This window comes from Hippocampus guttulatus, chromosome 5 (genome assembly GCF_054856545.1).
Source record: "Hippocampus guttulatus isolate MCC_2025c chromosome 5, RoL_Hgut_1.0, whole genome shotgun sequence".
Taxonomy (NCBI): Eukaryota; Metazoa; Chordata; class Actinopteri; order Syngnathiformes; family Syngnathidae; genus Hippocampus; species Hippocampus guttulatus.
In genome coordinates, this window is record NC_141265.1 from 13,646,802 (window position 1) to 13,673,674 (window position 26,873).

At 42.8% G+C, this 26,873-nt stretch overlaps 3 protein-coding genes and 1 long non-coding RNA gene across 5 annotated transcripts in view; 2 read left to right on the forward strand and 2 right to left on the reverse strand.

Annotated features, from left to right (window-relative positions):
• Positions 1-20: 20 nt before the first annotated feature.
• On the forward strand, positions 21-14,641 carry tut7 (terminal uridylyl transferase 7). Of its 2 annotated transcripts, none has more exons than XM_086110736.1 (29): positions 21-164; positions 1,671-2,089; positions 4,041-4,195; positions 4,689-4,805; positions 4,892-5,069; positions 5,882-5,970; positions 6,125-6,176; positions 6,282-6,351; positions 6,512-6,638; positions 6,718-6,837; positions 6,909-7,043; positions 7,221-7,398; positions 7,473-8,107; positions 8,756-8,906; positions 9,148-9,234; positions 9,352-9,452; positions 9,800-9,857; positions 9,939-10,042; positions 10,119-10,208; positions 10,286-10,399; positions 10,968-11,045; positions 11,122-11,299; positions 11,554-11,601; positions 11,696-11,787; positions 12,124-12,239; positions 12,342-12,526; positions 12,810-12,877; positions 12,962-13,022; positions 13,485-14,641. In XM_086110736.1, the coding sequence occupies exons 2-29, from the start codon at positions 1,690-1,692 to the stop codon at positions 13,541-13,543; spliced, it is 3,846 nt and encodes a 1,281-aa protein (XP_085966862.1). In that variant the 5' UTR covers positions 21-164; positions 1,671-1,689; the 3' UTR covers positions 13,544-14,641. The 2 variants fall into 2 exon arrangements, with proteins under 2 accessions (XP_085966862.1, XP_085966863.1); XM_086110737.1 differs by having other exon boundaries at positions 60-138.
• Positions 14,642-15,280: 639 nt separating this feature from the next.
• On the reverse strand, positions 15,281-16,105 carry LOC147205155 (uncharacterized). The gene is made up of 2 exons (XR_015100888.1): positions 15,956-16,105; positions 15,281-15,599 (listed from the first exon to the last, which is right to left on the reverse strand). It is a non-coding gene; the product is annotated as an uncharacterized LOC147205155 (long non-coding RNA).
• Positions 16,106-17,745: 1,640 nt separating this feature from the next.
• Positions 17,746-26,872, reverse strand: letm2 (leucine zipper-EF-hand containing transmembrane protein 2). The gene is made up of 11 exons (XM_086110738.1): positions 26,722-26,872; positions 26,047-26,108; positions 24,503-25,034; positions 24,093-24,236; positions 23,120-23,263; positions 22,681-22,884; positions 22,177-22,296; positions 20,899-21,018; positions 20,560-20,649; positions 19,678-19,746; positions 17,746-18,869 (listed from the first exon to the last, which is right to left on the reverse strand). Exons 2-11 carry the CDS (start codon positions 26,091-26,093, stop codon positions 18,813-18,815), a joined length of 1,527 nt encoding a protein of 508 aa, XP_085966864.1. The 5' UTR covers positions 26,094-26,108; positions 26,722-26,872; the 3' UTR covers positions 17,746-18,812.
• The window catches only part of nsd3 (nuclear receptor binding SET domain protein 3), a 28,609-nt gene continuing 26,651 nt past the window's right edge, over positions 24,916-26,873 (forward strand). Inside the window, exon 1 of the mRNA XM_086110732.1 lies at positions 24,916-25,062. The gene's annotated coding sequence lies outside the window, so the exon portion shown is untranslated. The remainder of the gene's footprint in view (positions 25,063-26,873) is intronic.

Sequence of the window (26,873 nt, forward strand, 5' to 3'; positions counted from 1 at the left end):
TTGTTTTTTTGCTGTGGTGGGCGGAACACGAAAGCTGCTTGTCCCGCCGCTGCGAAACAGACAAGCCGGACACTTTCACAAAAGTCAATGCCGGAGCGGCGTTGAAAAACAAAGTCTGGCCCAGAAACCAAGCCTCAAGTATGTCCTTTGTCCACATTTTAAAGGTACGGAAGTGACCTTTATAAGTACGAAGTAGTAGCGTATTGCATTGTGCTGTCGTAGGCGTACTTACGCGCTGAATAGTTGAACAGAAAAAACGGGCAAAACATAGCTAGCATTAGTGGCTAAATGGGTTAGCTAGGTGGCTTAGCTTTGGATGCTACACGGCTAACAGCGGCGTTAACCGTGATTGGCGATATCATCGTCCGTTTAAGATGGGTTATTCGTGTGCTTCCTTACAAGTTCAGCACGTTTCTGAACCTTCAACTCGTGGAAGAAGAAGCAAAAGTCATAAGCAGAAGGAGAAGCATTGCGCACATGCTGGCATGCTAGTCCACGCTAACGCCATGACATAATCTCTTGTAAGAACTCTGTCAGGAGATCTTGGATTCTTGGTTTTGGCTGCGTTTTTTCCCCAACCCTTAACTTCAATCTCTTATTGTGAGAGGTCAAAATGACAAAGTTACTCACAAGGTTAACTTTAGTACAACACGTTGCATTGCTTGAATCAGGTGTCAAAACTTGTTGACATCGCAGGCGACATCCTCGTTGTTGGGGCCTTGTTAAGGTTGCAAAACCACATAATGTATGATCACTAGAGATGTAAAACGGTACAATGGGAGGGAAAATATGTGAACTCTTATATAAATTTCTGCATTAATGTTATCAGTACGCCTAAGCACACAAACAATTCTATGTTCCCGTTTTTTTCTCGAGCATAACATGTAAACCTATACAGGATGGGCAGGGAAGGGTAAACCTGGTTGTAATAATTGGTTGACCCTCCTTCGGCAGCAATAACCTCAACAAAAAAAAGATTTTGTAGTTGCGGTTCAGACATGCACAACCATCAGGATGAATTTTGAAGCATTCCTCTTTACAAAACTGTTGCAGTTAACAAGATTCCTGGGATGTCTGATGTGAATAGCTCTCTAGAGGTCATGCCACAGCAGCTCAATTGGGTTGAGGTCAAAACTTTGTAAATACAGTCATGGCCATAAACATTAGCATCCCTCTGGTTTTGTCTGATAATGCTCCACATCTCCCTGAAAATTGTAGCGGTGACAAATTCTGAGTTGCAATTTCCTCCTCGAGTGCAAGACAGTTAAACTTCTCCAGGGTCCGACATTAAGTGTTTTTTAGCTGGTGGCCCTGCCAGAACCCGCACTGGACCCAGTATTTCGTAGTATGGTTTCGTAGTAGCCCCGTTGTTCATGTAGAACCCTGTTTTTTTCCTTTACTTGATGTATTAGGTGTGACCCCCCCCCCCGAATAATTTTACTGTATTGCATAATTTATCCTGCATTTCGTTATTGTCGTATCATATTATTTCGAAAGGGTCATTTGAAAAAAGGTGGCAAGCATTCACAGCCCACATAAAATGGCATGGCGGTCCAGAGCTGTCCCACATGCCTTGAGTTTGACACCTGTCTTAAATGCTCATGGTAAATTTGCTGGCACCCACGGGAATTATGATGTATGTGTTGATTGACCCTTTCCTTGCTTTGTAGTTTTAGCTTTTAGCACACCATGGAGAACTCGGACAGGCACAACTGGACAAGGTCAGGTAGCTGGGGAGCAGCTGCCGACGGCTGGAGGAGCCAGGACCAGAGTAGAGGACAGACCTTCAGAACGGATGGAGGACAGCAAGGCAAGAGGAACCAGGGAGCTCCATACTGGTCCAGCCCCAAGAGGGGGGGATTTGGGCCCTTGGCTTATTCCCCTGGGGCCTTCCGAGGCGGCCACAGCCCCTTGCAGAGGGATGATCTCCATCGGTTCTGGAGTCCGGAAAACAGCGGCGGGACTCGAGAAGAGAATTGGAGGGAGCATTTGCAACAACAGTGGGGAAAGAGCTTCCGTGATGGAGGTCCGCATGAGGACAGGGATATGTGGAGGAGGGATACTACTGATGGAAATGTTCTTAATGCAGGTGGGATTTCTGAGTTTGTTCAAAATGCATGGTGGGGCATGCAGTTGGGATGGCATTTGTCTGTGGTGATTTCTTGTTGACCAGGGATCTGCAAACTTTTGTACGCAAGGGCCACTTTATTATATTTAAAACTAACGGAAGGGCTATGACATTTTTAAATGAGGTTAAAAAAATAGTTTAACATAAACTAAGGCTGGGCGATATTATGATCGAGATTAGTCTTTGGGATACATTTCGGTTTGATTATTGTCATCAGGTTCCAGCACATTTACCTGATTCGTCGCCACGGAAGTGTGTATGACAACAGCCGATCAGAGTTTACCTTTTCCTGCTTTACTTTCATTTGCAAATTGAAGACATAAACAAAAAGTCATAGAAAGAAGTAAATGATGACCGAATATGCAGTTAAAGACGCAACTTAGCGTTAACGTTCGAAGATGAAGCGTTTTTTACAAGAGAAATAACTCGCCGCGGTTGTGTGGCGGCAATGTGGAACAAATGAAGGCGATGTGCAAGGTATGTCAGCGGTCGGTACCCTCCAAAAAAAATAAAAAAAAGGAGGGGAGGGCAACAGAACAAGCCTGCTTAATCATTTGGACTAGTACCACTACCAAAATGTTTTTTGTGGGAAGCATAAAAAAAATGCAAGCAGAGTTACACAAGTACTTCAGCCGTTACTATCGAGCTACTGGACCAGAGCAGCAATTAATCTTGTCGCCTTTTTTTCTCATCTTTTCATCATATTTGCAAATAGAAATTATGTCAGCACTGTACTTACTTACTTGAAATTTGTATTTCTATTTTAAGGCACCTTCATGATTCCTGAGGGGGGAAATTTGTTTATTTTACGTCTTGAATACCTGCTAAAGCACTCACGATCTTTAACTAGATGACTGTGTTATTTTATATTGTCTTGCATGTATTGTACTTTTGAATACGTTTTTTTTTTTGGTGTATCTTTTTTATTTTGTTTTAAAATTAATTTGTATGTAAATAAAACGTTGAACTGCTCTGTAGTTAAGTTTTCAGTGCAAATCTTTTAAAACTGGCAATTTAATAACTAGATTAAAAAAAATTGTGAGACTTTGAGATTGGACGATATAAAATAAAAAATCTTGTTGCCATATTGCCCAGCCCTAATTACATGTTTATAATAATAATGTAAAAACTGATATGTTCACCTGACTTTGGTGTGGGCGGTGGGGGTTGACCAAACTTCCAACGTAGTGATGGTGTGAATATGAGAGTCAGAGGTTTTGTGTATTTTTTGCTCTGTGACTTCGTGAGTGCAGTGAGCCTCTTGTCCCTAGTCGCTTGGGATAGTGCAAACAAGATGGTTTGCAGGATGCAAATTGTTCATTTTAATATATATATATATATATATATTATTTTTTTTACAATAAATGAACAATTTGAAATGCAAATGGAAATTCAAAATATGTCATTTTAATATAAATCTAAATAGTAATGGTTTAGTGGTACTGGCTTCGATTGGAGGCAGCCGCGCTGTTCAGTACCCACTCAGTGATGGTGTTGATGTGAGTTGGAATGGTTGTCAGTCTCTCTATATGTGGCCCGCGACTGACTTGGGACAAGTCCAGAGCGTAGTGAGCCTTTCGCCCGAAGTCAGATGGGATAGGCTCAAGCACCCCATAAAACTTGAGCAGTATTTGCGTACTGGGAATGGATAGAATAGCAATAATTCCATTCACCCAGTATTTCATGAGCTAATCAAAAAACGATTAAACAATATTCGGGAAAATGGCAAAATGAGTGTAACATTACGCGTTAATGCTGTCCAGGGGCTGTACATGGCTTGTAAAATGTACAGTTTTTGTAAATCTTTTCTTTGACCTTTTCAATTGTTCCTACCCTGGACTTGGAAAATGTAATACGTCACTATATCGGTTTTTCTTTTTCATCTCATCCTTTTTTTCTTTTGTTCCGAAAGGCAAAAGACGTCGGCCAAGAAACAAGCGGAGAAATTTTGCCGAAGAAGACCGGGAACTCGCATATGAAGAGTCCTCACTCTCAGCCAAAGATCTGCAAGTTCTGCGGCAGGCCGAGATGCGTTTAAGCAAAGATGACATCCACTGTCTGAAGAAGGTACACGGGGATAGCGCTCGCACAGCTGCTCACTCTCAACGTGTCTCATAATCAATGCAATTATTACTCCCAAAAGTTTTTAATACCTCCCACCAATGTGCATATTTCATATAAAAACAATTCACAATAAGCTACAAAGTCAGAAATATTTAAGTCATGCTTCCTTTGGTGTGGAATGATGAACGTAATAACCATGCTCAGTTTCAGCTGAGGCGAGCACAGGGGCAGGCAAAGTATAGCTCTCCAATTTTTAACTCTGCTCGGCGAGCACTTACATTATCAAGAGTCATGTAACTTTTGTTGTGTTAATTTAGTGGGTTTTACCTCTAAATTTGGCAAATTAAAATGTATCCATTAGTTTATATTTTGTATGCTGTTACAAAATATGGTCAATGATATTTCTTTCCTTCCCGTTCTGGCAATCTTGCTTTGTAGTCACTCTTGTCAAATTGTGTCGTCAATTGTCGCATCTGCACCCTCTTCTGTTCATCAGAAATCCAACAGCAAGCCAAACGCACTTTACACCTGCGCCCTCTGCGACGTTCTCCTGGACTCGGTGTCTGATGCCAACAGGCACATCCGAGACAAGCGGCACAAGCGGAGGCTCAGGGTGAGTCGGCATCGCCAGAGTTTTGCCTCCAGTACATTTGGGAGTTGTAAAAACCGGATGCGGACGTGTTGTGTTTGCGTCTGCAGGAGAAGAAAGAGCATGCCATGCTGACTGAGATCCTGCCTCCCGGCCCCGAGCATGTTCACGCATTGACCGCCGCTTTAGAGGCTGTGGTCCGCGAGCATGGAATGGATGACTGCGATGTTGAGGGGAGACGGCGTGTCGTGTCCCTCATGCAAGATCTGCTCCTGTCCGTCCTGCCTGGTGAGCCACCTCAACATTTTTGTTGATTGCAGTATTAGTCACACAGTTAACCTCCCCGCTTATCCTGGGGGATAAAGAAAGGCGACCGCAAACAGCACCAAAAAAAAAAAGAAGAGTAATCGACACCCACAAAACATTTTATAATTGCTTCTATTAAACTTTTAAAATCTATTAAAAAGTTTAAACAGTGAATATACCACAAACCACGAGCAGAAAACACTTTCTCAGTTCAAACTTGTTAGAAATAATGATGATTGATTTCCAGATCGAAAGTACACTGACGCTTTGCATGCTTTCAAAATAGCAATTACTGCTGTATGTCAGCACCTTAGGGCACAGGTGTCAAACTCAAGGCCCAGGGGCCATTTTATGTAGCCTGCGAAAGCAAATCATGTGTGTCAACTTGTTAAAATGTGTCCCAAAATGTCAAATTGTCATGTGTAATAAATAACGTTGAGATTTTGCAATAATTTTGTTACACCGTTTACACTCACTTGAACAAACTGTTATAATTGACTTGACTGATTTCAAAACTAGTAATCTGTGAATTTGTTGTGGACAAATAATAATTTTGTGGTTTCACTGTCATAACGGCCCTCCGAGGGAAGACATAATTCCAAATTGGCCCGCGACTAAAATGAGTTTGACACCCCATGCCTTAGGGCGTTAGAGGAAGAATACAAAAAATACACCGGTAGCTGTGAATGGTGAACCATGACTATGCGTACTTGAATTGTGATTTACAGTATGTACCGCACGCTGTTGGTTGGTGCGTGGCTGGTAACGGTGTTACTTGTCTGCCAAATCTGTAGAGATCCGGCTTCGGTTATATGGATCATCTTGCACTAAGTTTGGATTCAAGGATTCTGATGTCAACATCGACATACAGTATCCACCTCACGTGAGTCGGCCAGCGCCAATACTTCTGTGCACTCGAGAATGCGCCATTTGCAGAATGCACCATATTCACGTGTTCTCCTTTTTTTTTTTTCTTTTTTTTTTTTGGACATTATACCTATGTTGTGTAAAGGCTTTGAAATGGAATGTATTCACAGATGCATCAGCCAGATGTCTTGTTATCGGTCAAAGAGTGTCTCACCGTGAGCCGTGAGTCACCTTTTTTCTGTTTGACCCCAACAAAATGGTTTTGGGAGAACCCGAAATGTCGGAGATAGTGTCTTCTATTTAAGGGTATTGTTTGTGTCTCCTCAGCTCTTTTTGTTGATCTGGAAGCCGATTTTCATGCTCGTGTGCCCGTAGTCATCTGTAAAGAAAAGAAGAGGTGCGTGGCCCAGCCAGCTGTTTAAATCACCATTTTTCCGCCAATCAAAAATTCACTAATGGCCGTCAACTTTACCGTGAATTTCAGCAAGAATATGAGACAGTAGTATGAAACGAATGACTACACAATGTCATTCAGCCATTTTTTTTTTCCCTCACAGTGGTCTCCTCTGCAAAGTAAGTGCAGGAAATGAAAATGCGTTCCAAACCACCTCTTATCTAGCCTCCCTAGCCAAGCAGGAGCATCTCCTCCCCCCACTGGTTCTTGGACTTCGGCGTTGGGCTAAGGTAAAGCTCGCTACCGTTGAACTTTTCCCAAAATCAAAGAGCTAAATGATCCCACGTCTTACTTTTGTATTTGTTGTAGATCTGTCAAATCGACCGTGCGGAGGAGGGTGGGCTCCCTCCATATGTCTTTGCGCTCATGGTCATCTACTTTTTACAACAGCGCAAAGAACCTCTCTTGCCGTCGTATCTGAATCAAGCGGTTTGTAGTTCACTTGGGGCTAGGTTAGCTTTTCAAACTTGATTTTTAACGGTGGTCTGTTATGTTTTTAGATCAAGACTTTTTCACTGAGTAAGCTTTCAGACTTCAACTTCACATGCGTGGAGGATGGACACTTGCACTGGACTTGCACCTCTTCCGCCAAAGATGCACCGCAGCCACCAGAGGGCACATCCATGAAGGGAAAGGTAAACATTCACAGTAGAACTACGGCAAGCGAGTCTGCCTTTTTGCGCACGTGAGTTCGCAGCCTTTGGTCACTGCCCAAGCTGCTTCATTGTGCTCAGTTCGTAACTTACAAGCATCATATTTCGGTAACTTGTCAACCGTGGACCCCCTTGAATGAAGTTTCCTTTACCTTTTAGGTTCCACTGGTTTTCCAGAACCCTCACCCCCCCGTGGAGATCGGCTTTCTCTGGGTCGAAATGCTCCGCTTCTATTCCCTGGAGTTCAACATGGCCGACAACGTTGTCAGCGTACGGACCGGCGCTGTCCTCTCCCGAGAGTTAAAAGACTGGCCCAAGAAACGCATCGCCGTGGAGGGTAATAAGCAGAATGTCGGATTTTGAGTGTGAGCACGTGAGCACCAAACTCATGCATATTTCTGTTGCTTGTAGACCCTTTTGCTGTCAAGAGAAATGTGGCCCGCTCTGTTAACAGCCAGCAAATGTATGACTACATCCTGCATTGCCTCAAAACAACATACAGGTACTTTGCACTGCCCCTCAACACGCCGGCAGCCAATCACAAGATGGCAGCACGAAGTGCAAAGGACTCATGTGAGGGGAAAGAGTTGAGTCAGCTGAGCATTGGGTCCCAAAGTCAACGTGAAGAAAACGGCCCCGAAGACTCTGATTGCATCATTGAGGAAGAGGATGAAATTGAGGAAGGCAGCGACTCTGAAGGGGGGAAGGAAAAGGCGGACTTGGGGAAGAGCAGCTTCTCTGAGGAAGAGGAGGACGAAGATGCCGAGGCGCGAGGCAGACGTCACTTGGACAGCTTCACCACGGAGGACGAGGAGATTTTCCCCGTGGACGAGATCTCGGGGGAGGAGCTTTTGTCTGATGAGGAACCTCCAGATTTGGACACCCCGGGGTCGAATGAAGATGAAGAGGAGGAAGAACTGGCGCCCGCTGTCGCCTCACCTCCGCGCTTACCCGACACTGTCGAAAATGAGCTCCCGGAAAATAAACACCACATGCCGACCGCAAAGTCGTATCAGTTCAGCAAGCATGCGTTCACGAGAGGAAAGGTGAGTTTATTATTCCCATCAATCATCATGATAGTGGATGTAAAGACTACACACCCTTTTTCAAATATCAGGTTTTTGTGATATAAAATTTAAAAAAGAGCGATCAAGAAGTTATTTCAAAGCAACTCAATTAGGGGGGGGGAAAAACCAACTCCAAGAGTGGAAGTAAAAAATAAAAAAATAAAAAAAAGTACACGTGTGCACACCCTCCTATAACAGGGAATGTGACGACATCTTAAATTAAACACTCACATTCAAACGTGTGTTCAATGGGAGGCAGCGCACACCTGCCACTATTTAAAGGGCCTCTGATTAACCGCCAATAAAGTTCAGCTGTTCTTTTAGGTTTTGGATGGCATTTTTGTAGTCACATCTTACAATACAAGTCACGGTGTTTCATTTTTGTATTTTATTTAAGGAAATTGGAAAGACGTAATATATTGCGGCACAACCCCCAAAACTTTTTTTTTTTTTGGTCATTTATAGTTCTGGACAGGCCAGAGTTTGTTATTCCCGTTCTGCCACCCGGAAATACCATCGCACCAATTTTATTTATTTAGTTATTTATTTTTACAAACATGAAATGGTCCAAAGTTTTTTATGCGCACATGATCCTCCTCATATTTCCCTCTCATCCGTCCGTCCCAGTCGCACACGGTTGTGTGCAGCTTGTGCAAGCGTGATGGCCACTTGAAGAAAGATTGTCCAGAGGATTTCAAGAAGGTGGAGTTGCGGCCATTGCCCCCAATGACACCGGACTTTCTCAACGTGCTCGACCAAGTCTGCGAGCAGTGTTTTGGTGAGTGTAAACCCTTGACATACTGTATCATTGATATTGTTTGAGGCACAAGTGTGGAAACATAAGCGGTTGCTTCCGCGAGCGTCGTCATTCCGATCGTTGCATTTGACATCACGGTCACAGACTTATTGCCTGGACCGAACTGTTATCTACTTTGTACTACTTTTTTATCAGCTGCCAGTCCAAAATAATGAAACAGATTAAAAATCAATGCAAATCGAATGTTGGTTGTTGTTTCCAGTGGACTTTGCTCCCGATGACTTGGAAATGGCCGTCAGAGAACGCATCCTGCAAGATCTCGAGACCTTTGTCAGGCGACAGTTCCCTGGTGAAGTAAAACCTCAATCACTCTTTTGAATTTTGAATTTCTGTGATGTACTACGAACCTGTCCTTGAAGTCACGGTGGGATGACTTGAATTATTTCTGCCTTTATTGTGTGGCCAGGTGCACGGCTGCAGCTCTTTGGATCTTCCAAAAATGGTTTTGGCTTCAGGCAGAGTGACCTTGACATCTGCATGGTGCGAGAGGGCCAGGACAACATCGACGTATGTCATCTAATTGTCATATTTCAACGGTGTGCTTGTAAAACCGTTTTATTGGCTGAAACGGTATGAAAATTTCATATCGTGATTGTAATGACCTTAATTGTCACTGAAAATATAAACAAAAAAAGAATATATATATTTTTAATATGTATATATATTAACCCTTTGGGAGACAGTGGTTACTACAGTGGACATCTTATCATGTTATCAGGTTACAGGGTGCATGAAAGGGTTAAAAACATGGGGAGGGGGCGATGTTGTGATGCGACTGTGTTATGGGTTCATCACTCGTTTTAGTATCTCAGGCTGCAAAAATATGACTTTGCTTCCAATTTTTTTCTCCTCAGGATGTTGACTGCATCAATATAATTGAGCGCCTTGCAAAGCTTCTGAGGAAACACCCTGGTAAAAAGCATTTGATTCCTCATTCAAGTTGTACATGCTTATGTATTGCGGATTTTTTTTTTTCCATCTCTCTCCTCAAAGATTTGAGGAACATCCTGCCAATTACTACAGCCAAAGTCCCCATTGTGAAGTTCTACCATGTCCGCACTGGTCTGGAGGGGGACATAAGCCTTTACAATCGACTGGTAGGAAGTTCACGGCAATTTGTTTCCGACTCAAGTGTCTATAACACACAATTAAAGGTTTGCTTTCCACCCGCAGGCTTTGCACAACACGCGGCTGCTGGCGTTATACGCCGCCATTGACAGGAGGGTGAAGATCCTCTGTTATGTCATGAAGGTGTTCGCCAAGGTCTGTATGTCACACACCACGAGAAGTCTTTGAAATGTTGCTCCTTTTGCGTAATCCAGTCGCTGTTCCAATTCCAGATTTGTGACATTGGCGATGCCTCGCGCGGCAGTCTCTCGTCTTACGCCTACACCCTGATGGTTCTCTTTTTCCTCCAGCAGAGGGATCCACCTCTTATACCCGTGTTACAGGAGGTACATTTGAACAAAATTCTGAAGGTTGTATTTTGTGTTCCCGCCAAAATGATGCTCCTCCTATCCGAAGTGCATATCTGGCCTGACAGAAGATCGAATAGTCTTTTGGGAATTGTAATTTACTTTAGTATGGTGACATTTTTTTTCTCTTTTGCGCTCAACAAATAATCCAGACAAAAATAATAAATACACCAACTAAACTAAAAACAAATTGTTTTTGAAATGATAAAAAAAAAAAAAAAAATTGTTACCCCACTAGTTAAAACTAACTGGAAAAAAAAGAGTTAAAGCAAAATAAAAGCTAACCGTAATGAAAAATCCAGAACCTTGGTCTGCGCTTCGACCTTGGAAACAAACTCGGATGAAGCTGGCACACTTTTAGAATATCAATAATTTGATTATGTTTGTTAAATTTAGAGTTAACAGTTAGAAGCCAGTCTTTTTTTTAAAGTAATTGATCACGATCTGCCACCATAGCTAGCAATTAGAGCCCAAGAGTGGAAAAAAAAAATCACATCTATGTGCTGACTCATATCCTGTAAAACCTGTTGTTTTTTTGGTTTTGCAGCTTTACAACGGTGACAACAAGCCCGAGGTCATTGCGGATGGCTGGAATGTGTATTTCTTTGATGATTTAAAAACACTGGTCGGTACCTTGCGTACACTTTGATTGTGTCCCCGTCGTATCGCGCCAACGTACTCAATCTTTGCTTGACTCGCAGCCCAGTCGGTGGCCGCAACACGGAACGAACACCGAGACGGTGGGGGAACTGTGGCTCGGCCTCCTTCGCTTCTACACGGAGGACTTTGACTTTAAAGAGCATGTGGTGTGCACCCGTCAGAAAGCCCGTCTCACCACCTTCAACAAGCAGTGGACGTCCAAATACATCGTCATTGAAGGTCAGTCGGTGCCGCGGACTTCGACTGCACCGTTTTGAGTTCATTCAATGAGATGAACAGCCTTTTAATGTTGAAGTTTTAGCCAACTTGATATTTCACCTCGAAGGCACGGGACAAACGCGCAAGGCTTGGAAACTTGTTTTCCATTGTCTTCCTCTGCAATTGCAAAATGTTTTAGTTCAAAATTATTTATTTGCAATTGCACTGTATTTTGGTTGTGTGCTCAAAATGCCATTTCTCTTTTCGCACTGCAGATCCGTTTGACCTCAGTCACAATCTTGGTGCTGGTCTGTCCAGGAAAAGTAAGGTCATTTTAACTGATTTTCATGTTTTGTTGATATTGTCTCTCAAATATGTCTCTGTTGCCACATTTGTTCTTTATTTTCATTGTTACAGTGACCAATTTCATCATGAAGGCTTTCATCAACGGCAGAACTGTGTTTGGCACCCCCGTGACGGCGTTCCCTCCCGAGTACCCCCGTCAGATGGTTGGTATTTGCCATTTCAACCTCCTGGTGTTCACGTGGCGTTATTGTCAAAATATGAACATGATCTGACCGCGCATGAGTTGTACAGCCTGATACGCGGCCGTTTTGTCACCGGTTGGATTCGTTAGTCCCAGACTAGCTTTTTAGTTTTTGTTAAAGGCTTTGAAGAAAGTCATTTATGTTTCATTATTGTTCAAGGTAACGAAACCACATTTATTTTCTTTTTGTTCAGTTCGGTTACAGGAAATGTCAAAAGAAGTTTACGACAGTGATTTGCCCACCTGCTAACTTGAACGTCTTGTCTTGACTTTGTGATTCGTCTGCACAATTGCCCAGGAGTACTTTTTTGACCCCCAAGTCCTCACCGAGGGAGAAGTGGCCCCCAACGACCGCTGCTGTCGCATCTGTGGCAAGATCGGTCACTTTATGAAAGACTGCCCAATGCGCCGGAAGTGAGTATCGTCGGCCACAGGCTCGAAAGTGAAAGGATCGGGTACACAAGTGTTTTTTTTAAATTATTATTATTATTATATTTTTTTTTTTGCATCGCACAGATCCAGGCACAGGCACGACTCTGAGAGAAGGCCGGACGGCATGCGTGAGCGAGTGGACACGGGGGAGGACCTGCCGAGCAGACACAAAAGTGAACACTGGAGGTGGCGGGACGCTCCGGAGCCGCGCTGCTGCTTCCTGTGTGGATCCAGCGCTCACATCAAGAAGGACTGTCAGCTCTACAGAGGTTCACCACGTCTTTTTGTCTTTTCCGGGATCATGTACCTTCTTTCATGCTACACAGAAACACATACTCCCAAGTCACGGGAACTATATTACAATTTGAGTATGGCGCCCTCAAGTGGACAAAAATAACACCAGCGACTCACATGCAAGTTTTAATGTTTGATTTTGCAAAATCCACGAGTCACTGAAAGAATACTTGACTGAAAAAAATATTAGATATCTCCATGCCCGCCTCTTGCTACTCCATTTGGAGAGCCTTAACCTTTTTCTATTATGTCTGATAGGAAATACGAAAATGGAAAACTTCCCTTCGCCCTCAGCAGGCCTCGTGAGGAATTTTAGAGAGAAACAAGTATGAATTTAGTTTAAAGTCCGTGAATGAGATACACATTTTTGGACATTGTTTTTACGACTCTGTTGAATTTCCCTTCCCCAGAATTCACCGTTAAATGATGAGAACAAAAGGCATCAACATGTGATGCTAAGTCCACAAGCAGGTATGTCTGTTGTCTATTTCAGATTCTGAATGATGGTAACATTCGTTTTGACCGGCCGCAGCAAAATGAGTCACAAAAATGAGGTTTTGGCATGATCAAAAAAATAATAATCTCAGCTCTTCGTTGAGATAACAAGCATGGAGCTACGCTACTCGAAGACATTGTGTTAATCATAAATAAAAACAAAACACAGTGATTTGCAACTCATATTCAAGCTGTGTTTAATCAACACAACGTCCCAACTTCAGTGAAATTTTTCCCCACGTAAAAATATTTATATTGATAATGATTGTGCAACCCAAAAGTAAAATTGAGAAAGTTCTGGTTTATTTTCCTTGTCCATGCGCATTGCCTCGAGGGGAAAGAACATGCCTCAAATAACAGAAGTGTTGCAATAACACAGTGTGCGGTTTTAGTTTTGAGCAGTGTTTTTCAAAAAATTTACTCTTGCTTGTGGTTCAGGCAGTTTAGCGACCCGCAGTTTAGGTCGCGCCAGTCACAGGAAGAGCCCGGTGGAGTGAGCGGCGGCTGCACAGACCCTCAAGGTTCAACTTGTGTCCAGACAGACGGCGACCCGCCCCGGAAACCATGTCAGTCTGAACAGGGGTCTGTCGGGCTGACACCAAGGAGCCCATTTAAAAGCCAAAGCCAGGACGCCTTGACTTGAAGCCATCTTGGGCCTTTTTAAAGTTTTTATTTTAATTTTTTCTTTCCCTCCCCACGCCCCCCCCCCTTTTTTTAAATGTTGATTTTAACAACACCTGCAACAATGGTTGGATCATGTATCTTTGATATTCAGTTAGTTGTTTAAAAAAAACTGGTGAAATAGGAAGCCAACTAGAGCTTGTTCTGGCCAATGAAAGCATGAATTGTTGATTTCTATTAATTTTGTACTGTTCTGAAAGTGTTTGACATGAGCTTGCTTGGTTTCTGTATTTCTATTTATATTGATGTTTCAATAGTGAAACGACCTTAACTTTTACCTGGCCACATTTATTATAATTCTTTTAATTTATATTATTTTAATATTTTAAATTTGATTTTTCCTTTGCACTGATACCCACAAGCCCATTTCCCAACTGCTTTAAAAGTTGCTAACAAGTAGCTTCCCCTGTGTAGATGTGTGTATATATTTTAGGATCATTGTTTCATTTTAAGAGACTGCTGGTCCACTTTTTTTATAAACAAAACTGGCAGACCCAGACCGTCCTCACCCTTTTGGAGCAAGCTATCACAAGCCAATAAAAATGGTCGAGATGGACGTAATCATGCTAAAGGCCTACATTTAGAGAGTAATACGGTGAAGAGACAACTATTTGACTGCCGCGGATTGGTAGCTGCACTGCGAGGGGGGTCAAGATCCTCTATTTCTGTTGCTGCTAGATGTTTAAAAAAGAAAAAAAATGCTCGTGACTCATAGACGCTCTCGCTTTATTGCAGTCGTGACGTAAGGTTGAATTTTATTAAAGAATGTGGTTGATATTGTAAACTTTTGGTTGTTTTGGAACACTGCAGCCTTACGGTTTCTTTTTTGTGTCGGATTTTGACTGATTGATGTTCAGTGTGCCGGATACGGCTTTGCAGTCCATTTTAGTCATTAAATTCAAACCAAATCCCAACGGTGTCCTTAAATATTTTCTCTTCCAGAGGACTCTTCTTGATTACAAATTATTTCATAGTCAGGTGCATCGCAGTACATTTGCATATAGTGTAGAATTGAATTGATTTCATTCTATTTATTTTTTTGTATTACTGTATATGATTACACCCTGAACTGGTTGCCAACCAACTGCAGGACACACAAAGACAAGCGACCATTCACACTCACAGTGAGGGATAATATAGAATGTTCAATTAACCGACTATGCATGTTTTGGGAAAGTGGGAGGAAACTGAAGTACCCGCAGAAAAGCCACACAGGCATAAGGAGAACTTGCAAACTCCCCAATTAAAAAAAATAATTAAGAGCTGGCACCATTTTGAACTTGGTCTCAAAAATAAACATAGGGTCACAGAAAACGGCATCAAAAAAAGTTCAAAACATTTGTGAAAGTAAAAAGTACAGTCAGGAAGTAGTACGGAGTTTGATGGAGGAGGACAATTTGCAGCAGTGCGCCCTCAATAGCCGAAGTGAAAAGAAGCAGACTGTGCAAGTGTACTTCAACTTGTTTCTAGCGAGTGCATTAATTTATAGTCTATTCTTAGTTTGTCAACTTCTTCACGTCATCAAGAAGGGAAAAAAAACCCTCAAATTTGGGTGATCTTTTGGATTCATTTTATTTTTCGTGTAGGAGAACAGAATTGTTCCTATGACATGGCAAGACTTTTTTTTTTAACTTTTACAGCTTGTCTTGGTTGTGCTGTGTTTAATTAGTCATCCCCACTTGTTTGTTGTATCATCGAGTCACAGCACCATGGGTGCCATGACCTGGGCCCGGATGATGCCCCCTGCTGTAACTCGAATGGACGTTGATGTTTTGTGCGGGCCTCTGCGCTGAACGTCAGTGTGGCTAAAAAGAGCACACATATGGCCACCACCAGGATGATCTTCAACAGTCTGGACATATTGGTTGATCTCTATTGGCAATATATGAGGGACAGATCTCAGTATGATACGAACCAGTACATCAGTGGACACAAGGATCACAAAAACAAACATTTAGTCAGGGATGAGAACGAGAGAAAAAAAATCTACTCGTAGACCGGGGGGGAGAGACTCAAACTTGGGACGCTGCTAATGCCAAACACATGAGGCACATTAAATGAGGTAAACATGCACGGATGACATTTTGCGCTGAACGGATTTGCACTTAATTTGTCACTCGTCATTTCTGTCCGAAAAAAGCAGAAATTTGCCGATTGTTGTAAAACTCTCATCCCTGATTATGTAAAATTCTCGTGTGGAATGCAAGCAGCGGCTGATGTTTGCTCACCTTTTCGCTTCACAGATCGAAGCTGAAGCAGTTTGTTGGAATTGTCGGAAAAGCAATCTGCTGTAAAACTGGCGGTAAACACTTAAATACTTCTTTCATGTTGACATAAAACTCTTGTTTGGGAAGGGTGACCATTTTTCTTATGATGATGAAGTGACTAATAATGTGTTTGATCAAGTAACTGTTTCAGACCTCAAATTCCCCCCACCCCTCCTCGTTGTCTTGCAAAATGGCCGCTGTGACTAAACAATCCTCGAGAAATGGAGTGGAAAAGTACCACCAGGTGTGTAATGATTTTATTACTTTGTACATATAAGGAAAATGTATGGGATTAAGTGACTGGAATGCATTTTTTAAGATTAAAAGAGTTTACGCCTGAAAATGACAAGAATGCCTTTGCTGACTGCACATGTAGGTTTCCTAAACACGTTTTAAGAGACTTGTGATAGTAACTAAAGCTAGAAACAATAACAGCACACGAGAACAGCAGTGGATTCTGGCATTCGCATGAAGTAAGGGGGGCAACACGACTCAAAACATATATATAGATATATAGATATATCTATATACTGTATATGTATATGTATATTTTAAATGGCCATCTGAAATGGTCACAGCTGCACAAAACTGTGTTAATGTTTATGATGACGTTCTCCGGCCCTGCACATTCACAGTATGGCAAGTAGAGTGGGACACTGTTGGAAGCCGTGGACTGGGCTCGAATGATGCCCTGTGGTGCTTCATTCGATGGATGGGTATTTTGGGCAGGTGGGGTAACGCTCTCATTCACTCCCAAAGATGTTTTTAAACGTCTTTTCAGACTTGGTCCAGAATTGGCTGGTACTGGATGAGTTAAATAACTCGGGTTGATGAAGCACAATGTTTGGGAAAGGTGAGAATTTATTTTTCTGAAGATGATTCATTGACTATTGATGATGAGTTGACTATTAATGTGTTTGACCAAGCAACCGGTTGAGACATGTTTATCATGCCTCAAATATTTTGTCTTTTCTCCCTGAAGATCAGCCAGCTGTGCAGAAGCTCGATAATGATCATTTTAATCACGTGCGCTGAAGGTGGGAAACATCTCAAACATGCAGGTTAGTGGCCCTCAAGAACCGATTTGATTTGCTCACACACACACACACACGCACATCATTTCAGCTAATATATTGTGAGTACAAGTTACCGGTATATAGTGAACTATGTTTTTGCACGGCGTTTCAAATTCTTGTGCAAAGGAAAAGTCTTTGGACACGCCTGCTTTGAAATATCTTAAAACCGCAGAAAGAAAAATATATAATTTGGCAGACTTTTTTTTGTCACCCAAAGGGGATATTTGCAACTGACCATAATCATATCAAAGTAAATTTGCTTTCTGAAACACATTAATATTCCAGTAATCAACCTTGGAACAACAAATACTATTCACGAGAAGTATTAAGTCAACATGAAAAGAGGAACTAAAGGGTTACCGTCATAGGTACAGTATATTTTCAAAATCCATTTTTGGTTTGAATTAAGGGGGAAAACAATTTTGATATTCCTCGAAAGCAAGAATGGGGATTTTTTTTTTCTCCCGATCGGGAACAATTTGTGCATTATACAGTCAATACATTTGGATAATTTTCATAGTCATGGCAATTTGTGAGTTGGATGATTTTGAGTTTTGGAGTTCCTCTGAGGGTCAAAAGTTTTGAGTTGCCTGGCAGGGCTAATCAAATGCTCTCGTGCAAAGCGTAGCATTGCCCACCCTTGCGTCGAAGAAAGGTCCAAATGACTACAATTCGTAAAATGATAATGCTTTTAATGGAGGGCATCTAGAGGAAAAAAAACAACAAAAAACGATCCAGTACTGATATGAACAAAGGGAGCAGGGGTGACTAAATCGCACAAAATACAGAATTACCTAATACAGATGACTATTTTGCGTAACATTAAGGGTCCTTTGTATGAGAGGGGCAACGCATTTGGGACAAGGTGATTAAACTCGCATGTTTATTTGAAAGCACAAAAAAAAATGTTATTACTTTGGAGTTTAAAGATCTCCTATAAATAGAATTTATTTCTGGATAACAGAGTATATTCTCTTCAGCTTCAGGAAACTCAAGTGTCTCCGTGTTAAAACAATACTTTTACACTTCAGTATATTCAAATAGAATAAGGCAGCTTACATTTTGCCGCAGTCTTGTCTGTGTGAAAGGAGTGAACTCTCTTTTTCTCTCTATAAGCACTCGTTTTTGAGAACCAGGGCAGCGTGCGCCGTGGAACCTGTTCCGCCGTGGAACCTGTTCCGGTCAACTGATGGAACCTCCAGGTCGAGACATGGCCAACATGGTCCGGTTTGTGGAGAAAATGATGGGAGGTGGACGGGTTCAGTATCGCGGTGTTTTGTCACACGTTGAGCAGGCGCAACCGGCAGGAGGGTGGGAAAAAAAAATGCTAACGATGGGAGCTTTGATCATTTCATGAGTTTGCATAGCAAACTGTACATAGCTAGTGCTGCCACAATGTAAAGCCACAAACGACAATATACACATTTACAAATTTACAAAAGGAGGAACCCGTGCGAAACAAAAAGGAGTCACCGTTGAGGCAGTCGCCTGGCTGCGCCATGCCAAGTCTGGAGATGGAAATGGGAATAGAGAGCGTTTTGGAGCGCAGAAGTATGCGTTCCAGAGCACCGTCGCGTCACCGACAGTTAATATCTTCAGAGACCCTCCTTGCTTGAATTGGCGCAAGAGAGATGTAAACAATTTGATAGGTCGTCAATAGTGCGTGGGTGTCCTTGTTAGGGGCTTTTGGGCTGCCTAATAAATTCATCTCCCCTTTTAAGTCCAGACGCTCGCACGCCTCTTTACACACCGTTGGCACTGATCTTGCTCTTCTGGGACACTTCGGTTGCTGCTTTAGCCTGCCAGAGAAACGACAAAAAGTTTTGCTTTAGATTTCTTTTGTAGATTTGTCACGGCAGAGTTATTAGATAACCTATTTTGTGGCTGTTCATGGATATACATACAAGAAATGTAATGGAAACATTCTCTTGAATTGACATTTAAAATTCCATTACACTTTCCCCAAATAAATTGGGAAGACAAACTGATGGATATGTGAATTAAGTACTTAACTCACTTATCTACAGTACAGCCATAATGTTTTTTATAGCGTTTAGAGACTGTGGAGTTAAACAAAGTAACAAACTTGAGCGTGAGTGTAGGTGATGGCGACAGCTCTATAAATAGCAGCTATTTAGAGATCACTGATCAAAGTTTCTATTCAGGAATTTTCATGTGCGCGTGTGCTTTTGTTAGACCGGTAGGCTGACCGTTTAGGCTCCCAGCAACCTCAAAATTCTACATTGGCCGTTTTAGTTTTGCTTATTTTTTTTGGAATGAAGAGATACGACTCATCCAAAATAACAAATGTTATTTGTGAAAGACCAAAGCCAGGAAAGGCTAATCGGATGAGAAAACCCAGTCTGCTAATCCTTGCTTCATCGCTTTCTCTTCCATCCGAATCGTGCTCACACATTGCAGTAGAAGAGATTTTAAGAACCAAAATGACGCCTTGTTAATGATGCCAAAGGAGAGTAAGCGAGTTTGCATCCGTTTAAGGTGGCTGGTCAATTCACTCACTGCTCTCGCATGCTCTCAAACTGTTCTCCAACAAAAAATTTTATTTGTATAACTCATTAGTAAAGAGTACCACATTTTTCTGCTCACCTGGAGGACTTCAGCGGGAGTTAATGGTTTGTCTGAGATGATGGGGGCCTTATTCCTTATCTCCTCTGCCTGCAACACAAAGATGATAAATGGTTCCACTTTTCACTAAGACTAAGCCTCTTAGAATTGGTTCTGAATACATTCACCTTTAGTGGAACAATACTAGAAATAATAGATACAAGTAATAGACTTGATAAACTGATGAGAGTAATTTCAATGGCAAGATTGTAGTCATGCCCGCGTATTTTAACAAGATGCGTCTTGAACTTTACATTAAGGCTTATCGTATTTTCCACACTATAAGGCGCACCTAAAGGCATTCCATTTTCTCAAAAGCCGACAGAGCGCCTTGTCATCCAGTGCGCGTTATATGTGGATCAATATTCTGATTTCTTGGACGCAGTATTTAAAAGGTTCTGTCAAGCACTTTGTTCCCACTGCAGTGGTTGTGAAAGCACGATATAAGTAAAGCTGTCTTGTCTTGTATTATATTCCCTCTAGCATAACTCCATCTAGTGGATGCATAATGCAACCACAGCCACTATTGTAGCTTCTATTCTATGTCCCTTATAATGCAGTGCGTCCCATATATGAAAAGTTTTAAAATGGACCATTCATTGAATGCGCACCTTATACTCCACCGCGCCTTATAGTGTGGAAAATACGGTACTTTTCGTAACTGGAGAACAAGTTTTCCTGTCTTTGATAAAGCAGAACATTTTGAGACGACTCAAAACAGGATCAGGATGAGAAAGGTCATGTAATGGTGGCAACAATGATTCCAAAATGAACTCGATAGCGTTTGCGCGGGAACTGATTTGAACTGCCCTCCATCCAGTTGACCTTATCTCATGTTGTCGTGTGTTGTAGGAAAGTACGGACCGGCCTGTCTTTGATGATGAGCGCAGGGTCCGACAGCCGGTCTGAGCTGACCAAGGTCCCATTTGCGCCATTCTCCGCTGGAGTGGTTTTCTGTGAAAATAGCAGCCAGAAAAAAATTCATGTCGTCTCCAAGCCATGGTGAGTTTTGACGATGAGCATCGGCGCCGTAGAATCCCAAACACCGCGTGACACCATTTCGCTTGCGATTTGACATTTTGGAACCCAAACTCGTTGCAGAAGATCGGCAACTCATGAAAACTTTGTGATGTGACTGAATAGTTCAGTTACGTTCGGCGGCGTCACGAGGTGTGCAGCCGGGCTTAACACTGTAGCTCGAACCTCAAGTTTGGGCACAGGCGGGATGACCGGGGCCTTGGGTTTGATGTCAGTCAGGTACATGGCTCTGGAGAGCAGCAGCAGGGATGGAGGAACGTTCTCATTCAGGTGGAGGTCCAGCCACTGGATTTAGGGAGACGGGTATTAACAGTCTGGTTAATGTACAACCTCATTTGGCACATGCACTGGGGTCTAAACTCCTAAGGGCCTTAAATCCTACAAAATTTTTCAAGTCTTTGAAATCAAGATGGCGCCCGAGTAGGCAGCCGTCGGCAAGTGCTCTTGTGAGCCTTGCTTTTTTTGTTGTTTTTTGGTTTGTTTTGTCACTTTGTGTTTGTTGTTACGTCGTGTGGACCTGATGTGGACATTTTTCAGCATTTTATGGCCACGACATTCATCAAGGAGGAAACTCTGTGCTTGGTGGTTGCGCCTTCTCGGCAGCATGGGTATACCAGCACTGTTTTTGCCTGGGAGGAATGTCTGCGCCATTTGACTGTCATTGCTGGACAGTCCCGGGGCGCTTGTGTCTTGCGCCTGTTATGGGCAGCATTTTTCACAGCCCCGCTTTGTTCAGCGGAGAGATCGGTGCTGTTGAACGGTCTGCGGCTGGATGGATGTAAGGCTTGAGGAGCCGACGATGAGAAGAAAGGAGCGTTAGCGCGGAGCGCCGATGCGGATATGGAACTGGGAGTCGCGGCTTGGAATTGAAGTGGATTTACATGGGACAGGAGATGTGAGCCAATCTCTTTTTCGTCAATGGACGCTATAGCTTCGCGTTTGCTTTCAAAACTTAGCTTGTAGCAGACGTGTGCACATTTTCAGCATGACGTCTCTGACCCACTGGTGAAAGGACACTTTGATCCTCTCCTCTTTCATCTATAACTGCTTCAGACAACAAAATGTATGCAGAAAAGTGGTGAAGATTGCACGACTGTCTGTGTCCTATGTGTTGTGTTATTTTAACTTCAAAATGGCGCCGCGTGAGTGGCTGCCTTTCCAGCAGCTCCTATATTTTGTTGTTCTACTTCTTCCTTTCATAACTTTGCTGCTGTGAATCGGGAATTTCTCCATTCCGAGACTAATAAAGGTTTTCTTATCTTATCTTAAAATCTGGAGCTGACCAACAGTTGCAGGAACCATTATGCCTTTTCGTGACACTTTCGGAGCAAAGTAAAATGGGAAAAGTACAAGAAGCTACACAGGAGGGTTACAGTAGAAAGAAAAATTCTGGTGGTATCCACGTATGCTACTTTTGATTTGAATCCGTTTCTGATTGTTTACCTGTTGCAGTTGCAGACGGAGCTGATCTGTTGTAAGACCGAGAGATCTCATTCCACGGCTGCGACAAGCCGCCTGAAGCTCTGACACACTCATTGCTGATACGCCCTCTGCTGCAATCATCTGCACAAAAAGAAAAATGTTAAATATCTTTCTGACGTGAGGAAGAGGTGAGCAACATGCCCAACCCTGATTTACTTTTTTCGATGTTACACAGACCGTTGGACATTTTGTATAAATTGGTTTGCCGTGGCATCGAACAGCGCAATCGACTGCATAGATAGTTGTTGAGTATTAATTACACAAGGCTTCTTAAACAGAGTGAAAATCTTACTTAATAAGAATAAGAAAATCTTTATTCGTCTCACAATGGAGAAATTCCCAATTTACAGCAGCAAAGTTATGAAAGTGCTTCAATGCAATTGCCTGGAGCATAAAGACATCCATCAGAGCGCGGTAATGTTGGGGAACAGCTATTGCATAAAAACCTGTCATTCATCCGCTCACCTCGTCGTCTGACTTGATGGTCCTTAGCTGCAACATCAGCTGGAATCGCAACAAGTTGTTGGTGCCGATGGGCTGCAGCTCCAGCAGTTTGCACAGGGCCACCAGCTGGGGGCGCTCCAGGTGCTCCAGCGTCAGCTCGTCCTCAAACAGCTTTGAAAAGCGGACGATGTCCTTGGTGGTGGGCTGCTCGCCGGTGCCCCGGACCTAACACGGGACGCATGGATGTTCATGTCAAATGAGATGGACCAGCAGATTCCGACCTGGTGGGTGTTTACTGGTCAGTGGATGTTAAACAGCACTCTGGCTCCAATTGTTTTGGAAGTACTGTTACAATCAATGCAAGACACTATATGGCTTCACATACAAACTAATGAAGGTGACTTGAAACTCATACGCGAGAACACGAGTGAATGATATAAGTCTTTTCTCGACGATGTACCTGCTGAACATAGCTGGAGAAGCGTTGAGTCTCATCCTCGCTCTGCGCCGTGGCCTTGTTCCTTCGAGCCATCTCAGCAATGGTCTCCTGGAGGAACTTGGCAAGTTCCAGCTTCGCGGCCAGGCCCTTCTTCTGCTTCTCCTCCTGCACAAGAGGAGAAGGTGGTGATATTATTCGCAGATTTTAGTTTGTTTTTGACTAACGAACCGCAGCGAGCATCATCTACTTCAATACGCTTGTGTCATAAAGTGGCTACAGTTCGCTTACGGTGATAATATGTGACACTATCATGGTTCATTACCGAAACACAGACCACCTGTAGAGCAGATATGGCATCTGTAATGCTGAATATTAATAGCGGAGTTTCAATAGAAAGTGCAGTTATAAGTATTCTACGCCACTAGACTCTAAAGTATTCAAGGACTTTCTGATCACTATACATTGTGCACATTAGGGAGGAATTTGCTTCCTGTCGAAATTCCATTTGAATATGTTTAACACATTCACTTTTTGAACTACAGAATTCAATTCAAACCTAATTTATTTAGATGCACCTGTACAGAGGCCTCCATTCCATTAGATCAGGAAATATAGTCGGACACTGTTTACACCATCATCCTAAAAATCAAGGCCACTTTAAAACATTACTGTCAGCATCTGCGGCTCTGTTTTGAAACTTTGAAAGGATCACTTATGACGTAATAAATAGCAGGCCGCGTCCTCGGAGGTCAGGACAGCTGCATAGCTAAGTCACTGAGGCACGCTCGGTAATAATCATTGGGGTGATGCTATGGACAAGAGATTAAAAGTAAAGGTGAGTGCGTACGACAATGAGCCAATGGCTTCCAAAATAAACGCAGTCAGCTGGCTCTGAGGCCAGACAGACTCGCACCTTATTTTGTATCTTATGTTACATAATCAGCAGTAAACGGTCGCTGAGGCCGTATGCGTGTGCGTGTACGTGTCGACATGCCTTTTTGGACTCTGTCTCGAAGGTGGAGGGCAACATTTCTGGGAAGAGCTTGAGGAAGACGGGAAGGAGGAACTCCATGAAGGGGACGATGATGAACACCATGAAGGGTACCAGACGGAAGAGGTCAGCGCATGTTCTCATCAGCTGTCAACACACACAACAAACACCAATGGTACTTTTTCTTGCAGCAACCACATCTTGCCGTGCAATAGTATGCAAGTTCTGTGAAGTGCGATGAACCCCGCTGACCTTTTTCCGTTACACCCAAGAAAATGTGTTTTCAAATAAGAAACTGTACTGAAACTGTATTCAACCTTAGACAATGATGTGCGGCAGTATATTTTCTGCTTTGTTGTCTGAAGCGGAGCAGGTGTTCGCAATTGGATAAATTAATCATAAACCTCTCTCACCCTTCTCCTTTCCCTGCGTGTGAGGATCTGTCCGTGCAGCAGGCTCCACACCATCCTGCCCGCAACCGTGGTGTCAATACCGAGCAATCGGAAGCCATTGTAGTAATGTTTCAGCTCGTCGACAATCCTCAGATACAGAGCCTTCTTCACCAAGGACTTTTCCTGTGCCGTGGGCAGAGGCGCGACAGCGGCGGGCGCTACAGGTGGTGGAAGTGGCGTTTGTGGTTGGGCTACAACAGCTGCGGGGTCCTTCTTCTCGCCCAACTCCAAATTCTGAGGAGGGGCTGAGGTTTTCGTCTCCTCATTTTTAATGTCTTGGCGCCAAACGACGGAACTGTGCAGAGCTCGGGTGAGTAGGGCGGAGCTTTGGCTGCAGCCCAAATTGCGGTCTCTGTAACAGTGAGGGTGGCCGTAGCGGGAGTGCCTCAGTGAGTTTGTCGATGAGGAGATGTTACGTGGAGGTTCTAGGTGGAGGTAGGCTCTGGATGACAAAGAGGAGCAACTGTGCCGCTGGGATATCAGATACGATCCCCTGTGTGGACACCAAGAAAACTGAGCAGGTACGATGCAAACAGTGGAACCTTCAAAATTTTTATCATTTGGAGTTCAAACAAGACATTGGAAAATTACTTCTTGGTACACAAGCAGAGTACTGAACTTTTCAACTCGGTCTTATGTGTCAAGTACTAACGGGTTCATGGAAAAATGACAAAACCTGTAGGGTGCAGCAGCTCAAAATTCATGTTCCATAATGACAGCAGATTATTCTAATGCTTTGCCACGTTCTTCAACATTCACTGGATTTAAACTTTTCACACTCCCATGATCGACAAAGTGGGAATGTGCATTTACTTGTTGGCTAATTGATGGATTTGTAGACCAAATTCTTGAATTAATAGAAACTGTTAAATAATGGCATTGTCTACATTAAGACATCAAACATACATATATATTCATAGACAGAAATATAAAGATAATAATCTCAGACATAGATACATAGAGATATAAGGACAATCATTTTACTTGTATGTAATTAGGCTGTAACACTTACGTAACATCTTCCTACACGCATCTCTTATACCTAAATGATTAACTTGTGAGAGTGGGCAGCTTTCGACAGAAATTTTTCACCTTTGACTTGTACCGGTACATATTTCCAACTAATAATTGGGACGGAAACACTTGAAACTATAACATGCAGCAACTCATAACGAATGAATTGAACATAAAAATCAGCTAAATAAAATTACAATCATCTGTGAATGATTTCGACTAAGAGGGAAATATGTCGACTGTTAGCACAGGAGCAGCAACAAGCGGGTTCCTCCGAGTTTCTTCCCTTGTAAACAACGTGGAGGTAGTAGGGCACTTGTTTTGTTTTTGGTTTCGCATTTTATTTGTGGTGAACCTCTTATTATTCTGTGACAGGTAATGTAAAAATGATGGCGTGACGATTTGATCTTGGAACACATTACGGTGTATATATATATATATATATGGGGATTATAATGATTATTCTAAACGAACAAAATTAAAGCTCTTACCTGGATCGTGTAACAGCAAAAAGCACCTGGTGGCTGAAAACTGCCATTGCATGGGTAGATCACTTTGGAGGCAGGGACAAGAGAGAGAGCAAGCTTAATGATCTAAGTTAGATCCAATTACAATTCCCTGTTATCGAAGACCTTAATTATTAGTAAAACACGTGTATTTTGCACACGGCGGATTGTCAAGGGAATTTCTTGGTCGGCAAGCACGACTCGACATTATGACAAATGTGAGAAGCATGACATTAGAAACCGTTTCCACATGTCGACAAAAACGGGCTTGGATGAGATTGAATCAGCTTTAAAATGCGCATTTAGGTTACAACAATTGTATAGCCACGTATAATTTCAGAATAATACACTCTTTATTAAGTAAGTCTTTGATGCCCCGACGTACCACGGACTCCACGCTCAGGTCAACAAACGGCAGTCGCAATGTTTTGGTTATTTTCCACTCACGTCACTTTAGACGTTAAACTGGTGTCTCGACTAGATCGAGTAGAAGTGTAAACCACAAGGTCATACGCCTTCGAGACCTCAGTCTACTTTAAACGCACACAGTTCGAAGTCATGTTATATCCATCTGACACTTGCAACTACCCGTTTCTAGTCTTAGCCGGTTAGCTTGTCACCGTAGCTAGCTAGAGCGAGTGAAATGGCGAGCCCACTAACCTCCAACGTCAATGACCCAACTGTCGCTGCTGACTGTGTGTTTAAAGGCTTGATCGGTGCGACCTGAGAAATACGATCCATTCTCAACAAGCGGCCATTGTAAACAAGAGGACCCAATGGTGATAAATCCATTGGCGGTGGCAGAAGCAGAT